Source organism: Elgaria multicarinata, chromosome 1 (assembly GCF_023053635.1).
Source record: "Elgaria multicarinata webbii isolate HBS135686 ecotype San Diego chromosome 1, rElgMul1.1.pri, whole genome shotgun sequence".
Classification (NCBI taxonomy): Eukaryota; Metazoa; Chordata; class Lepidosauria; order Squamata; family Anguidae; genus Elgaria; species Elgaria multicarinata.
Window position 1 is genome coordinate 45269893 of NC_086171.1, and position 16920 is coordinate 45286812.

The following is a 16920-nucleotide window of genomic DNA, read 5'->3' on the forward strand; positions in this document are numbered from 1 at the left end:
AAACAGTTGATAGCAGCTAAACCAACACATTTGTTAAACAGGAAGGAATCCCTTTTTAGCTGTTTCCAGTCCCAAATTGAAAGCAGCAATTTTCCAAACCAAGTATATTTAACTATGAGCAACCCAGGAGTTTGCATATCTCGCCTCTATTTTACTACAGGCAGCGATACCTGCTGTACCTCAGGGGCAGCTTTGCTTAAACAATCAGAAATCTCTTTACGTGCTGCTTTGCATATGGATGAGTATCAGCAACAACAACAAAAGCAGTCATTAAAAAAAAGGAGACAAATTGGATTGTCTCAAGCCAATTTATTACCACCATCACCGCTGATCGGCAAGTTGTGTTGTGGAAAAGGAGTACAGTTTTGGCTCCTTTAATACAGGATGCATTACTGTAAGGTGTAGGCATTGGCTGCAGGCTAAATCAGCACTACAAACATAAACGGATTTAGCTTCTCATTGTTTTGTTCCCCCAAGGAATTGAGCAACCTCTCTAAGGCAGAACTCCCAGTACCATCACAAAACTGCAATTTCTGCAGTCAACAATTGCTGTTTTAAGTATTTACGGCAACACCGACGTGCATGCATCACCCCCAAAATAAATGAAGTCTGCTTTTCCCCCCCTTCTGGACAGGTTTATTCCTAAACAGATTTAATCAATGAAACAATCAACTAAAATCTCATGCAATTTATTTATATTTCTTGTATCCTACCCATCCTACGAAGAACTCACAATGGTATACCTACAGTAAAAGCACCAGTGGAGAGTGTCCACGCAAACTCATGCCAGAATAAACTGGGCCAGATCTACACCAAGCAGGATATGACACTTGGAAAATGTTTTGAAAACTGTATCTGGAGTGTGTCCTTGGCCCCAACCGTTATAAAACAGTAGTGTAGATCCTGCCTGGGTTACTCTTTAAGGTGCCACAAGGCTCTTTGTTGTTGTTTCTGCTATGGACTTAACATGGCGACTCCTCCGGAAATCATTACATGGTGGGAATTGAAGACTTGAGTAGGGTTACTGAGGCCATGGCTAGACCAGGCCTATATCCGGGGACTGTCCCGGGATCATCCCTGTGTATTCAAATGACACACAGGGGATCCCGGGAGCAGGCAGCCACGACCTCTCCATTTGCTTGGGATAATCCTTAGGTCTATCAAAGGCCTGAGTTGTCATAGACTGCACCTCTTGCATTTCATGGCCTTTTGGTGCCACAGTTAAGAACTTTCAGCGTATACACACACACATTACTCATGTGAAGGCCCAACTCAAGAAGAAAAGGGACTGGAGAGCTGCAACTTGGACTGCAACTCCCAGGATTCCTGACTATTGCCATGGTCTGGGGCTGATGAGAATTTAAGTCCAAAATATCTGGGCAGCACCAGGTTGGGGAAGGCTGTTTTATGGTGTCCCTAGACTCTGGGTGGGTTTACATGTCACTTTAAGCCATGGTAGTTTATAGACTACTCAAAGTAGCTTATTTTGAAAATAAGCTATTGTGATCGCTCACACAACCAGACTACTAAGCTACGCAGTGTGGTTTACTTCCCTCCACGTCACCCCACCTCCCTCTATAGACCTCCAAATTTCATATACCCTTCCGATAATATTATGTAATAGTTCAGGGCCGGCCCTACCATTAGGAAAAATGAGGCAGTTGCTTCAGTAGGAGATGCTGGGAGGCTGCAGGAAAGTGTTGGAAGAGAGCTGTGGGCAATGTGGCTTGTGTTGCGCCCCCTAAGCAAGACTGCTGCCTTGAGATGCAGTGGAAGAAGCTGCCTCATCCCAGTATTGAAGTAAGTTTCATTTGCTAGTCCAGTTTTTGGACATGGGATGGGAGGAGGCACCGTTTTATTCTTGCCTCAGCTAGCAAAATGTCTTGGGCCAGCCTTGTCTTAGTACCAGAATTTGATTTCCAGACCCCTCTCTATCCTGGTTGTCCTCCTGTGGACGTGATCTAATTTGTCAATGGCCTTCTAAAAATGTAGCATCCAGAACAGGACAAAGTACTCCAGATGCTGTCTAGCTAAAAATATAACTTGTCATGATCTGGAAACTACAGTTTGGATCCTAACTAAAGCTCCATTAGCAGGAGTGTCCTTCTGCTCATGAGACACTCCTGCTGGTAGAAGATGGGGGAGATACTTTTTTCCTATTGCTCCTCCCCCCCTACAACCCCATTATACCCTCTGGAACAGAAATTTGGGGAAACTCTGGATCAGTGTGGAGAGTGGTGCAGGAAGGTACAGAGAAGAGGGGAAATTGCCTCCCCTACATCCCGCTTTCTCTTCAATGGACATTGGAATCCATTCCACAGATGGAAGGAACTCTTCTGTTCGTTGGAAGAGAACTCAGGATCCAACCCTATGCTTCTGCTTATGCAGCCTAACATTGTTTTAACCTTTCTGTGGAGGCTGGTGGCTCCTATTTCCATGGGGCACTGAATCTACACTGGAGTTCAATCAGAACCAATCAGAACTCTCAAGGAGCCATCTAAGGTGCTGAACCCATTTTTGGGGTTTAGCACTCTGGACAGCTCCTTTAGAGTTCTGACTGAAACCCAGAGCAGATTCACTGTCCCACTGAAATACAAGCCATCAGCTTACACTGCTTTCTAGCATCTGCATTGCACAACACTAGTTAGTCTTAATGGAAAATAATTTATGAACAAATAACAAACGCTAAGTATTGAAGCATAATTTGCAATTAATCTGAGCAAGTGGTGCAGTGGCCAAAGCACTGAGTTTGAATGTGGGAGACTGTTAATTGCAGCAGTAACTTTAATGTCCCCATCAAATGTAGATGATTTAAATTGTTTTCTGAAAGCTCAGTTCCACATAATGCTTTAGCTGTAAGATATGTTAAAACTGTCATGACAATGTAAAAAAAGATGATCCCTTCACATCTAAACATCTACATACCTTGAAATCCTGAGACTATCTGTACAACATCTTCATACACCATTAGAGTAGCTGAACGTTCAGGAAGAAGGCCCAGGCTCAGAGAAGAAAACACTGTAGAAGGAAAGTTGGTTAAGTGGGAGATATGCGACTCCTGAAGAAGAAAAACTACCTCCCTCGCTGCCCACCCCAAATCCTTCAATGTTTACTAACGAACATCTTTTTTTATTTATTTATTTATTTATTTATTTATTTATTATTATTACATTTATAGCCTGCCTTTTCCCCTCTTGTAAGGAATCCAAGGTGGCCCACATGGTCTTCTTCTTCTCAATTTTCTCCTCACAACAGACCTGTGAAATAGGGTAGGCTGAGAGTCAAAGTCACCCAAGGGGCTCCATGGCTGAGCAGGTCTGGACCTCCAGAGTCTGGACCTCCAGAGCAGGTCTGGACCTCCAGAGTCTCAATCCAACACTCTAAGCACTGCACCCACACTGACTCTTTGAAGAGAATGCACACATTTGTCACATGACTGTATATATCAACTATATCACATTGCTTTGATTTCAATAACTTTTATGTGAAGCGGACTGGGCCTAAATGCGTACAACTTGAGGATCAACTTAAAATGGCAAGCATGAGGGGTCCTGGATTACGGGGAGAAGAAGAATGATGAACATCTGACAACAAATAATAATAATAATAATAATAATAATAATAATAATAATAATATCTATTTATTACCCGCCTCTCCCTCTGGATCAAGGTGGGGTACAACACAAATGCAAACCACCATAAAATACATATAATGAATTAAAACATATAAAACTAATACATTATTAAAAAGCAGCACATTATTAAAAGGCATCTTAAAATTCAACTGGGTAGGCCTGCTGGAAGAGATCAGTCTTTATGGCTTTCTTAAATACCGGAAGACTCTTAAGTTGATGAACCTCTCCCGGCAGGCCATTCCACAATCTGGGAGCGGCAGAAGAAAAGGTCCTCTGGGTAATGGTTGTCAGCCTTGTTTTTGTTGACTGGAGTAAATTCTTCCCAGAGGACCTGAGTATGCGGGGCGGATTGTACAGGAGAAGGCGATCCCGCAGGTTAACTTGGACCCAAACCATATAGGGCTTTAAAGGTAATAACCAACACTTTATACTTCGCCCGGAAACTAATTGGCAGCCAGTGGAGTGATTTTAAAGCTGGTGTAACATGGTCACCCCTAGATGTACCGGTGACCAACCTGATTGCCATATTTTGCACTAGTTGAAGTTTCCGGACTAGGCACAAAGCTATGTAGAGCGCATTGCAGAAGTCGAGCCTCAAAGTTACCAGCGCGTGCACTACCGTCTTTAGGTCTTCCAACTCTAGGAACACCACATGTGAACTTTTTTTCTTGACACACTAGGCAATACAGTCTCACTGACTCAAAAACAGAAAACTCAGGGCTTCAGGTGTTTATATTTTACATTGTATATGCAAGCATCTGGACAACAGTGGTCTAAATAGCTATGTAGCAAACATTTTCCTGTCTCCATTGACCAGTTTGCATCACACTCAATAGTTCAGAGAGCAGAATCATAAGCAATCCACACTTTTGCTTTCTCCTCTTCTACATAATGTCAGAAGTGGGATTCATCTCATCAAGGAAGATCTCCACTAATCTCTTACTTTGAAGGGGATGGGGGAGGCCAAGTGTGACTCCTTTCAACCTGTTTTCCCCACTTACCCAAGTCATTTAAACTCGTCCTAACTGGGCAAAACCAGCTAAAGTACAAGAGAGAACTGTGACCCAATTTGATTCGGACCAGATTTTCTTTGGAATGGGCAGAGTTGCCTAGCCAAGATTTTTCCTGCTAGAAATGATTACAGTGGCAGGGTTTTGTTCTGCAGCACATGCAAAAGAAAGAAAACCTCAGCTGAAGTGTTTTCTGTAAATAAAGCGTGCCGTTGTCTGAATTTGGAAAAGTGTCTACCACATTTTGAAATAATTCCCAGTGGCCAGGTTCAGTCAATATCAACCAAGAATTCATGATAGATCTCTCTTGTCCACACATGGGTCTAAGTCTGAAAAATGACACGCATGCATAACATTCAATACATAGAGGCCTGAAAAGTGCAGCCAATATTACAGATAAAGTCTGGGAACTATCCATGCAATCTGGATCTATGCATGTTCAATTTTACATGAATATGCCCTATTCAGATACTACACTCATGCATGAGCATCCAGTTGCTATAGAGGTGGGACAGATGTCCTCTCACTTCCCCATCCTATGTACCTATGCTCAAACTAGATCTATGTAACCGAGAAAATATGCCAAAGTATGTCATAAATTATCAGCACTGAAGCTCAGATTGAATGAATACAGCAACACTTTTCTAAGAACTAGGAAAAATGACCTCAAAGTTTGCAACACAGTCACATGTTTCAAATACAGTAAATACAAATCTAAAAGAAAAGTTTGGATTTTCTAGAAATTCTTTAATGGTTTTTCTCCAGCAAAAATGAAGGAACTGGGCGTTAATACCACTGAATACCAATCTGCAAGAAGATTGTCTATTAAATCTTCTATTAAAAAAAATCAGAGGTTCTTCTCCCTCAAAAATGCCAAACTATGGCCTAAGTTAGACCTCAGGTTTATCCCGGGATCGTCCTGGGGTCATCCCTTTTCATGTAAATGAGACACAGGATATCCTGGGAGCACGCAGGGACGATCCCAGGATAAACCTTAGGTCTAGCTAAGGCCTTAGTCAACAAAGGAGGGAAATCACTACTAGTATTTAAAATAGTCACGGATACCTCATCAGTATTAATTTAAATCAGGGGTAGATAGCCTGGCCTCTTCCTAATGTTTTAGACTACAGTTCCTATAAACCCCAGCCATAATGGCTACTAGTCAAGAATGATGTTATCCAAAACATTGGGAGGGTACCTGGTTGCTTACCTCCGATTTAAACAATACACGTATATAGATTTTTTTTCTTACTATAGCTATAACACATTTGAATTTCTAGAATGCTCTGCTAAGCATTAATAAATTCACCATATAAATCAGAATCTTCTCAAATTACAGCTGTTCCAACATAATAATTTCCTTCCTCATATAAAGTCTCATGCTAAAAGTGCATATCAGGCACAATGTACTACAAGCAGAATAAATTATAGAGTAGGTAGCATGGAAGGATAGAATTAGAATAATTCTTTTCTCCTTTTTTTTTTTTTTTTGCACATAATTTTATTTGTAAGGATGAAAACCAATTCAATTCTAAGAGCTTGAGAGATGAACACAATGTCCCACTGCCTTTCCCATCAATCACTGAAACAAACAACACAGATAACCTAAAAATGTTCCTGTGGTTTTCTTCATAATAATAATTTGACGCCATTTTGTCAGGTTTTCAGTTATTTCTAAAAAGCACAATAATTAAAAATCACATTTGCAGCTGTTCATATAAAGATGTTTCACAAATAACAGCATGATACATGGAATAAGGCTGCAATCCTATATATATATATATATAAAGTTACTGTAGAGTAAATCACATTGACCTCAATGTGACTTACTTCTACGTGGACATGTTGGATAGCATTGTTAGTCTATAAAAAAATCAGTGTTTGTTAAAAAATTCAAAATAATCTTAATGAAAGTTCCCTTACTAAAATAACTTCAACAAACAATAAAGAAAAGTAACACAACATGTTGACTACATACTTACATAAATTGCATAGTTTATTTATTGCTTGGCTATATTTATTTATTGCTTGGCTATAAGGCTACAATTCTATACCCACTTACCTGGGTGTAAGTCACATTGAACTCAATGGGACTAACAGTTAATGCTTTAACTGTTAGTATCTGGTCAAGAGGGCAGGGCTCCTGCAGCTTTACTGTTGCGATGAAGAGGGAATTTCACCGGGTGCTGCATGCATACAAATGATACCTGCTGAAATTTCCTTTTCTATACAACTGTTAAAGATACAGAAGCCCTGTCCTCCTTCGCATATGGTCACCCTACCATAACTTCGTAGTAACTGTTTACAGTATAAGGCCCTGGTAATTGTATGAATTAGGTTTTGGAAACTTCCTTCACTGAGAGCACAACACAGGCAAACAAAGCTTTTGTTTGGCTCACAGACCTCCCTGTTTTCTGCTCTGTCATCAGAACTCCTCAAGCTCATTTACTCTTGTATCAGGCCCTGCATGCTTTCAAGTGGAATAACTTTTACCATCAGCTTTTTCTCCAACAGACCATAGTTCTTGGCTAGGAATCCCTAGTTTTACCCCCATTCAAAACATGTGTCCAGTTGGCAGTATTTGAACCAAAAAAAGCCTGGGGTGGGTGGGTTGTGGGGACTCTAAAGTAAGACTATTTGAACATTGATACGTTTAAAATGTCAAAAGCATTTTAAAATTTGTGGCTTGGATTAATTCATTATTAATCTTAAAACAACATGAATTTGCACCCTCCGTGCTTCTTTTATTTTTATTCTATCATTTGGCCATTTAGCAGAAGAACTAAGTGCAAATAAGGGGACCAAATAATGGCTCCTTCTCATTGAGAGTGATGGCAAAATGCCTAATGAACTCAACGGAGAATGCTCAAACAAGCGCTCCTTTCAGAAACACGCACTTATTTCGAGTGCGTTCTCTCTTGAAAATACTTGGATATGCAACAACCCCGCTTCAGATTTCAATGACTTGTCAAAACCTCTGCAAATCTGGTTGTTTCCTCAAAAATCAATATTAAAAGCAAAACATGTACGCTAAAGATTTCTATATAAAAGAAATATGGGCTGAAATTTAAAGATGGGGGGGATTTCCCCCTTTCATGCCCTAATGGCACCCTTGAGTGCTTCTCACTCCCTTTACTAAACTTTTTAATATAAGTGGATGAAACAATATTGTCTAGTTCTGTTTCATATAGAGCCACAGTAGTGACATGGGGCCAACAGGATCTTTGGACATGGCTACAAAGGCAACAGTTCACCACTCCTGACTTGTATAGGGATAGAATTGTGCACCATACGTGGTCTGCGGCCACAGCTATGTATCAGTTTGAAAACCGCTGCTCTAGTTAACACATGGCTTTTGTTTTCGAGCATGCCAGATTAGTCATCCTTGGAGTGGTCTTTTTAACACAAAAATAGAGTGGTCTTTTTAACACACACACAAAATACTTTTTTTGTTGCACACTAAAATCTGATGTTATCACTGGGTTGGAATTATACATAGTCCTATTTAGAATAGACCCATTGAGATCAGTGGAACTTAAGCCCCACTGATTTCAGTAGGTCTGCTCTAAGAATGGCTAAGTTTGGATCCAACTCATTGCTTGCAGATCTATACAACTATTTTGAGTTTACATCTAAAGGTGAGGAACAACATTAATGTTCTATCCCTTCTTTTCCATTTGCCTAGTTTTTAAATGGTTTCCTCAAATTAAATTTGATTTAATCCTGTAAAATCACAGCTGGAATAAAGCCCCAAAGAGCTTTTCTAATATCAAATCTGGCCCTCAGACTGGGGTCCCCATGCTTGGAATACAGGGTGAGAGTTTTGCGAAGCCTTACTTTCCATTCCTACAAACCAGGACAGTGCTTTAACAAGAGAGGTGTCAGGTCACTGCACCTTAGAAGTCCCACCCTTTGACTTATAACCTTGGCTACGGTTAAGCACTGCTGAGAAAACGGCACATTTTACATATTCAAAGGCACCGCCTTTATGGCTGCTCCATATGGTCTACAACTTATTCATTGTTTGGCTATAAGGCTACAGTTCTGTACCCACTTACCTTAGTGTAAACCACACTGAACTCAATGAGACTAACCGGAGTACTTGGGGTCAGCTTCGGCTGAACCGCCAGCTACGGCCTTTCTTGGACAGGGATAACCTAGCCACAGTAGTGCACGCACTGGTAACTTCCCAATTAGTTTACTGCACTGCACTCTACATGGGGCTGCCCTTGATGACAACTCGGAAGTTACAGCTAGTCCAAAATGCAGCAGCTAGACTGCTGACTGGTATATCTTACAGAGACCATATAACACCGGTCTTAAAGGAATTGCACTGGCTGCCTATATGCTTCTGGTCGGAATTCAAGGTGTTGGTAATGACGTTTAAAGCCCTAAATGGCTTGGGACCTCGATAGTTGAGGGAGCACCTCTCCTTATATATGCCTGCCCGAGACGTGAGATCTGTTGGAGGAGCCCTCCTCCGAGTCCCACCAACGTGAGACATACACTATGGTGGGACATGGCAGAGGGCTTTCTCTGTTGTGGCAGCCCGGCTGTGGAACGTCCTCCCCTTGGAGGCCCGACTAGCGCTGGAACTGGTTTCATTTCAGCGCCAAGTTAAGACATAGCTTTTTAACAAAGCCATTGATGGTTAAATTCACCAAGCCTGTACACAGTTTTAATTGGGCGGGATACAAATGTCTTAATAAGTAAGTTAATAACCTGTGAGTAGATACGTATAGGATTGTGCTGTACTATACTGTAATGTCTTATGCTTTAATGTCTTATGGTATACTGTCTATCAGCCTTCCCCAACCTCAGTAGGATCTCCACTAGAGCTCCTTTCATATCTCAAGCATCATCACGCTGGTATTTCTGCAAAAAGGAATCACTGCTGGCATACGCTAATGAATACAGCGTAGTATCCACCATGTTTATAAAGCAATCAAGCATCACACACAAATGCAAATGTGGGAGAAGTAGAACTTGCCTTGTCTTTTCTTTTACTCAGCTGACAAAATATGCACCTTTGATGGTGCACAGCAACGGAGATTTAAAAATAACTTCCATGGTAATTCTGAGTTCCACTCCACCATAGGTAAGCAGTCAAAAGTAGATGCCCACCACCACCACCAGTGGTCTTTAACTGATAGGCATGGGGGAAATTGTGAAAGTGGGTCCCATGTTGCCGGTTGGGAGTCCAAGGTGGGTCTCAGGTCTGGACCAGTTGAGGACCACTGGTCTATGACAAAATACTGGTGCTGAGAAAAAGCTGGTGAAAACAGGCTTGAATTAAGGCCTATGTATGGGGAGAAGCATTATTCTCACAGGGCATCCATATTCTGCTCATGTTAAAACCACCATAACCAGAAGTGTTATGTTGTTTGCTTGTTTTTAAATACCACATACAGTTCAGTATCCCCCCCCTCCCTTTAAAAGTAAAATCTTACCTCAGAACAAAAATAAAGATCTCTTACCAGGCAATCTTATAGGTTTCCATGGTGCAGAATTTGGCACGTAAGCATGCTTAGTTGCAGTAACGATCAAGTGACTGCCCAGCTTATACTGAAACTTGATGAAGGCAGTGCCATCGGCTCCTGAGGTCCCAGAAGCAATGGGGATCTGGTTGGTAAAAATCTCAATAAAGGCTTCGGTGACGGGCTGGTGTGTGCTGGCATCACTTACGTGGACCTTCAGAGTCACTTCTGAAAGAAAAGCAGCACCGCGATTAGCGCCCCTTGGAAGCTTTAGCGTTTCGTGTTTGCAACAACAAAAAAGGAAAACAAAATGGAGCAAGGAGGAAATATCTACTCCTACTCTTGAAGTGAATGTGCAAACTCTACAGGAGTAGGGCCTTTGCCAGAGTGTAGTGGTAAATTCTAAAGTGCGGGAGCTTATCCTGACAGCCCCATAGCTACTCACCCCAGGAAAATCCATAGTTATGGGGCAGGGAACTTTTTGGGTCTGGGGGCCAGATTGCCCCCAGTTCCCCTCTATGGGCTGGAGGATGTCACCTTATCTTATACACATTCACATCATATAGGCTACCGTCCAAAGAGATCCACAATTACACCTTTCACACTGAATGGGTTGCAAATATATATATTTAACAGTATCTTTTCTAGCAGCTCCTTCATCAAATTCCCAAAGTGCTTTTTTAAAACAAGCTTTTAAAACAAAAAGTTTAACAAACGTTAGTTTGGCAAAATAACTGCCAGGCACAAAAATCCAGTGAACCTGTAGAAGTTCTGCATACATACTTCTGGATTGTAACCATAGTAACAAAGTACTAAATATTAATTTCTAATATACAAAATGCTGACATTATAGTATTACAGCAGATTTTGATAAGTTGGTTTGATCTTATTCTAGAACAGACTTCTTCAACCCGAGGCCCTCCAAGTGTGTTGACATGGAAGTCCCATCATCCCCAAACAACATGGCCATTGGACATACTGGCTGGATGAAGGGTTTTTTTTAGTTCTATGCATCCAGAAGCTACCAGGTTGAGGGAAGTTGTTCTAGAAGCTAGTACTATCTATAGATACCTTCAGGTGCTAAATGTGCATTTCTATTTGAAGTTCCTGAATCTTTAAGGAGGCCTTATGCAACCAAGACCCCTTGCTAAAACACAGCATGTTATTTACAACATCAGTCATGATCCAAAATTCACTCCAAGAACAAGTACTTGCTGTGCAGATTTCTCAGCCTCCTACACATGCTCCGTTCTGCAATAATACCACCATGGCAACGGCATATTATTAAAAAACCAACCATCCACAGCCTATGCAATAAAAATGCATAAAGCCAATGGAACTTGCCTTCTACTACATTCACAATCTTTGCACACTTGTGCCGCTCCAAACACTAACCTAGGCCATTTCTACACCAGCCTGAAAATCCGGGCTGGTCACGGCCGAGTCCCAAATGATGCACACTCCTGGGGCAAGCGAGGATGAACAGAGGTTTTCCCAGGGATAAATTATCCCTGGGAAAAACCAATTCTTCCCGCGGTCTCGGGATCGTCCTGAGACTGTAGGAGGTGTGTGGGCACCCATCCCAGCTTAGTCCCGCTTCCTCGATCCTCACCCATTCCTATTCTACAACCCTGGGCCTCTCACTAAATCTCAATTAGGTTTACTTAAAAATCCTATACTTCTAGGGTAATGGTTAGCTTTGTAACAAACTCATTAGTCCAGAAGAGCCAAGAACCCAAAGTTTCAAAGAGACAGCAGTGTCAAGACATTATGAGATCAGCCAACAAAGGGCTATGAGTGCCTCACACTTTGGACTAGTTGCACTTCCAGTGAAATGTCTGAAGCAGAATAGGACTTCACATGCCTCTTAGCATGGTGACGTTGTCCCAAGTGAACTATTTTGGAGATGCGAAGAGTGCTTTTTTCAAAATCTACTTTAATGTGTTTTTATTCTGTTTTTATTTTATCTTGTACACTGCTCCGAAATTTTGAATGGGGAGCAGTATATAAATATTGTAAATAAATAAATAAATAAAGACACTTGTCACTTTTTTTAGACCAGCAGAGTCATTGCACAATGCTGACTGACTGCCTCCATGATGACCAAGCACCCTCTCCTCTCCCTTGAGTGTTTCTGAAATGGTTTTTAATTCATAAAGAAAACATGTGTAACCCCACTTTCCCTACAAACAATGCTGTGGAGTGGTGGAAATCAGGGGATCTGGGTTCATACAGTAGTGAGATGGGTGAGGGAGAAAATGCTGAGACCAAACTAGCATGTGGTGCCTCCAGTTCCCTGGAAAAGGTTCTAAAACAAGAACCAGGATTTATTTAACTGGGAATGGAAAATGGGAGGTGGGGTGGGAGAGAGAAGCAAAACAAACATTCAGAGGAATAAATAGTTTAAAGCAAGTCCCTAAAAAACAACATGAAAGAAGACTAATAGTTACATTGAATATAAATATAGGTTAGTTTTTAAAGGCCTGTCTCTACCTGTGCAGTTCAAGACCCAAAGGTAACTGTAGGCCTCAGTAATTGATAGTTGGTTATGTATTTATCAGCCATACCCACCCTGGTGCCCTCCAGATGTTCTGGACTACAACTCCCATCTTCCCTCACCACTGGCTATGCTGACTTGGGCTGATGGGAGTTGTATGCAAAAACATCTGGAGGGCTGCAAATTTCCCACCCCAGATATAGAATGAGAGGTGTACAGCCAACTGGAGATATAGGCAGAGGAACAAGATTGAGGGGCTGAGCCAGATCCAATTAGGTGGTATGTCTGCTTGTCATTTCATTTCTAAAGCGAGGCTCATCCTGGGCTGAGGAATGCGCCATGAGCTGTCTGTTAATATTATGTCCATCTTCCCCTTGATTTCTAAATGTATAAAGAGCTCCGCTAAATCAAAAGAAAAGGTCCATCAAGTCCAGTGGCATGCTTCCCACTGCAGCCAATGAGATGTATCCAGGAAGCCCGCAAGCAAGATGTGGGTATGAAGGCAACCTTCTTCTCCCTGCAACTGGCATTAAGAGGCACATTGCCTCTGAAAATGGAGTCTTCATATAGCCATGGTGGCTAAACGCCACCGATAGATCTACCCTCCATAGATCTATTTAATTCTTATCACCACAACCTACACTGAAGTCCTGTTCTCCAATACCATGTAGATGATTGTTTGCATCCTTCTCTGGTGTCCCTTGTCCCCATATTTGAAATTTGCCAGTTCGTAATATTACAACAGCTTTCTCCAACCTGGTAACCTCCAGATGTGTTGGGCTGCAGCTCACAACGTACCCAGCCAGCATGGCCATGGCCACATCTGGAGGATACCAGGTTGGGGAAGGATATATCATAAGATGAATACATTGATTTTTTTTGTTTGCGCACACAAAATGCTTCAGAAATTCCTAATGAATTGAAGTGCTGCATATATAGAAGAAGAAACATGCTAATTAAGAAGAGACTTGTGCTTTGCATTTTACAAGCTGTAAAGCAAGTAGCAAAATGAGCTTTCAGGTTTTTTTAAAAAACACACACACACCAAGAAACCTAAGCTCTTAGATCTTAAAACTAGATCGGCCACGAGCCGTTAGCATTTATTTTCCCTTTGACTTGATGATCCATTTAGAAGAACCAGTGTAGCAAAGAATAATGTGGCATGCACGAAAAAGAAGAGCAAGACAATAATAAAGGGAGGGTGAACATTATGGTTACTTACAAAAGACTGTTCAGAAGCACAGCTCCTTAAATTACACATTATAAACAGAAATAAGAGCCATGTGAACAAAACAGATCTTCCATATTTGGAAGAAGACAGAAGATTCCAAACAACTGGTGAATACAGCTACACAGATTTCCAATGAAAGAAGTAAAAGGAGATAGAAAATTGTCTAGCTTGAAGTAAGAGGAAGGGGACACGATAATCAAGAGATCAGCATTACAATGACATGCTCCAGTTCACTCTCGTGATAAAAAGAGGTTTGAATAGGTCTGGCTACCTGGAAGGGGCTGTAGTGAGTTTCCCTAGACTCAGGGCAGGAAGTTCCTGGCTTGAGTAGAGGAGCTGCTTGAGGACACTGCTTGGGCTATCATGGGTCTCCCTAAACTCCACTAGGGAGGCGCCTGGTAGATGCTCCCCAAACCGTCAATTGACAGCCTCCAGCGTCTGACCGCCTGCACCCAATCCTTTACAGAATAGGATCTGCAAGTCAAGGATAGCCACTAAGATGCAGGATGGTCAGTTGACTCCACAGAATGAAATGGTCAGCTTATCTAGCAAATCAATAGAGAGGCACTATAAAAGCTTTCTCTCAAGGATAATCCAGCAGTCTGAACAACTAGCTTGCCTTCTCTGTCATTACTTCTGTCACTACCTCTGTCATTACCTCTGCATCTGGCCATTTAGGTCTCCATCTGCCCAGGGTGGTTTGTGACTCCAGCCTGTCTCTCCAACCACATCTCCTGCCTCTGGCCTATCTGATCTATGTCTACCTGTGGCAAATGTGAATTCCACAAGCGAAACCCTAGCTCTGACACTTGGGCTCCATCATAGTCCTGTAATGGGACTCCCCAGACTTGGGCCAGATCTACACCAAGGAGGATATTGCACTACGAAAGCAGTATGAAAGCCACACTATAAGAGCCACACTACTGCTTTATAGCGATATTGAAGTGCACTGACAACTGTTGGGGCCCATTGACACATACCATATATTGCTTTCACACTGCCTTCATAATGCTGTACTTTATCCTGCTTGGTGTGGCTCCTGCCTCTTATATACCACTTTCATAGTGCTATATCTTGCTTGGTGTAGATTTGGCCTTTGCCTCCACAATGCCTAAAAGGGGATGAAGAAGCTTCCTTCCTTTCACCTTGATCTTGAAGCCATAATTTATTTATTGAACAATCCAGCAGAACAATCCAAGGGTTGGAGTCAACTTGTTTAGCAGTTGTTTTAAACCACAATGCCTGGTTCATAGGCAATGACAAGCCAGGAATTGGAGAAATTGAATCCTATTCAAATTTATTTATTTATTATTTAAAATATTTCTTGGCTGCCTTTCATGGCAGAAGCCTTCCCAAGGAGGCTTACAGAATAAAATACAGAGGAAGAGTTAAAATGTTAAAAGCAATAAAAACATAAACATAAATCCTCCTCCTGGTCTTGTGGAGAGGAGAGAACACAAGCAGGGTTGATCTGATTTAAATCAAATTGATTTAAATCATGATTTAAATCGCTTCTCTGAAGAACTCAATTTTAATGATTTAAATCATAATCTAAATCTCTAGTGAGGAAGATTCTATTTAATCATCATTTTTTAGCAGTACATTATTGTTTAAAATAACCTTAATACATATTCGGAGATGTAGTTTTCATTAGAAAGCAGGTACACACTAAGCAATTTTCTGAATTGTTTTCAGATTAATGTTCATCAAAACATGGCAAGATAATTTGGTCATTTTAGTACTAAAGCAGAATGAACTTGCAAAGTCATTCAGGAGATGAACTAGCTTCAGCTGTAATGATATTTTTGCCATGATGTGCCATAATCACCACCACCTAACAAGCTTTTAAATTGTAAACTGCTGTTAACATATTTATAAACATAATTAGAAGTTGTACAATTAGTATTCATGCTGATATCTTTGACATAGGCTCTTTTTTTTACTAATTGTTTTAAGAAAATTTCAAAATCTGATTGAAATAATTTTTTTAAAAAAATCTGATTATTTTTTTAAAAAACATTGGTTTTTTTTGTTTTGTTTTATCAACCCTGCGCACAAGCCCAAAGCGTAGCTCACACAGGGTCTTCCACATTGCACTAAACCCTGGCTTTGCATTATGTGCAAACACAGGTAATACTGAGTGGTCAATTGCCCAGTGTGTCAACCCTACCTGCAGCATTGTGGAAGGAAACTGAGCACCTGCAAAAATCTATCTCAAGTCCAGAGCTGTGCTGTTGTTGTTTTTAAAAGAACACATGGACTGCAAATAGCTAGCAATCTTGTAGATCTGTGAGAGAGGAAACCTCCACAGATGTAGGTCGCATTTAGCGGTCACACAAACTACACATGCTCCTAACGTTTACATTCCTTCTCCTTGAGCTCCTTGGGTAATTATACCCTACTTGTTTTTACAAGTTAGACAGCAAACCAAAACCACTAAGCTCTGGTCAAATATAGGTTGTGCAAGTATAACTCTCCTTTGCTATTGCTAAATTTGTTCTTGCGTGTAAAGAAAACAAGGCAGCTACGGGTTATCATTTGGGGAACGGCACATTCAAAAGACATGGAAATCCAAAACCTACAATCCTTTCTGCATTCTTAATCTGATTGTTTAAGAGTTAAGGAAAAGTCTACACTTGATTCGATAAATCCTCTTTGCTCCATCTGTTTGGCAAACTCAGATTTTCCCCTGTTTAAAACATGTTTCCCAAAAACAGTGGGGATGGGGCAGCTGTCAATGAAAATGTCCCAGAGCAGCAACTTGAAATAGTTATTTGGCAAGCAGCTATGTTCCTTCACTGCCAGAAAAACACTGGCGCACGGGGGATCGAGGCATGAGCTTTCAGTATAGCCCAGAATGTGTTTGGGTAACACATACTCAACGCGATGTTCGCCTTAAGGCTTTCCACGTGGGATCCTGATTTCCAAATATCCTTCTTTATTGAGGAAGAGAAATAGTGACATAACAATGACGTAAGGTTGGTTGATGCCACTTCCTCGTCTAACCTATCCTACTTCTCATGCTCCCTTGAGTGACGCGCTGCACAAGTGGCTATAAACGCTGAAGCTA

At 41.3% G+C, this 16920-nt stretch overlaps 1 protein-coding gene across 2 annotated transcripts in view; it reads right to left on the reverse strand.

The window, feature by feature from the left end:
- The window catches only part of FAM171A1 (family with sequence similarity 171 member A1), an 88241-nt gene that overhangs the window by 37873 nt on the left and 33448 nt on the right, over window positions 1-16920 (reverse strand). For both annotated transcript variants that reach the window (XM_063127328.1, XM_063127320.1), the window contains exons 2-3: window positions 10123-10350; window positions 2926-3018 (exon numbers count right to left, since the gene is read on the reverse strand). In XM_063127328.1, the coding sequence (XP_062983398.1) occupies window positions 2926-3018; window positions 10123-10350 (321 nt within the window). The remainder of the gene's footprint in view (window positions 1-2925; window positions 3019-10122; window positions 10351-16920) is intronic.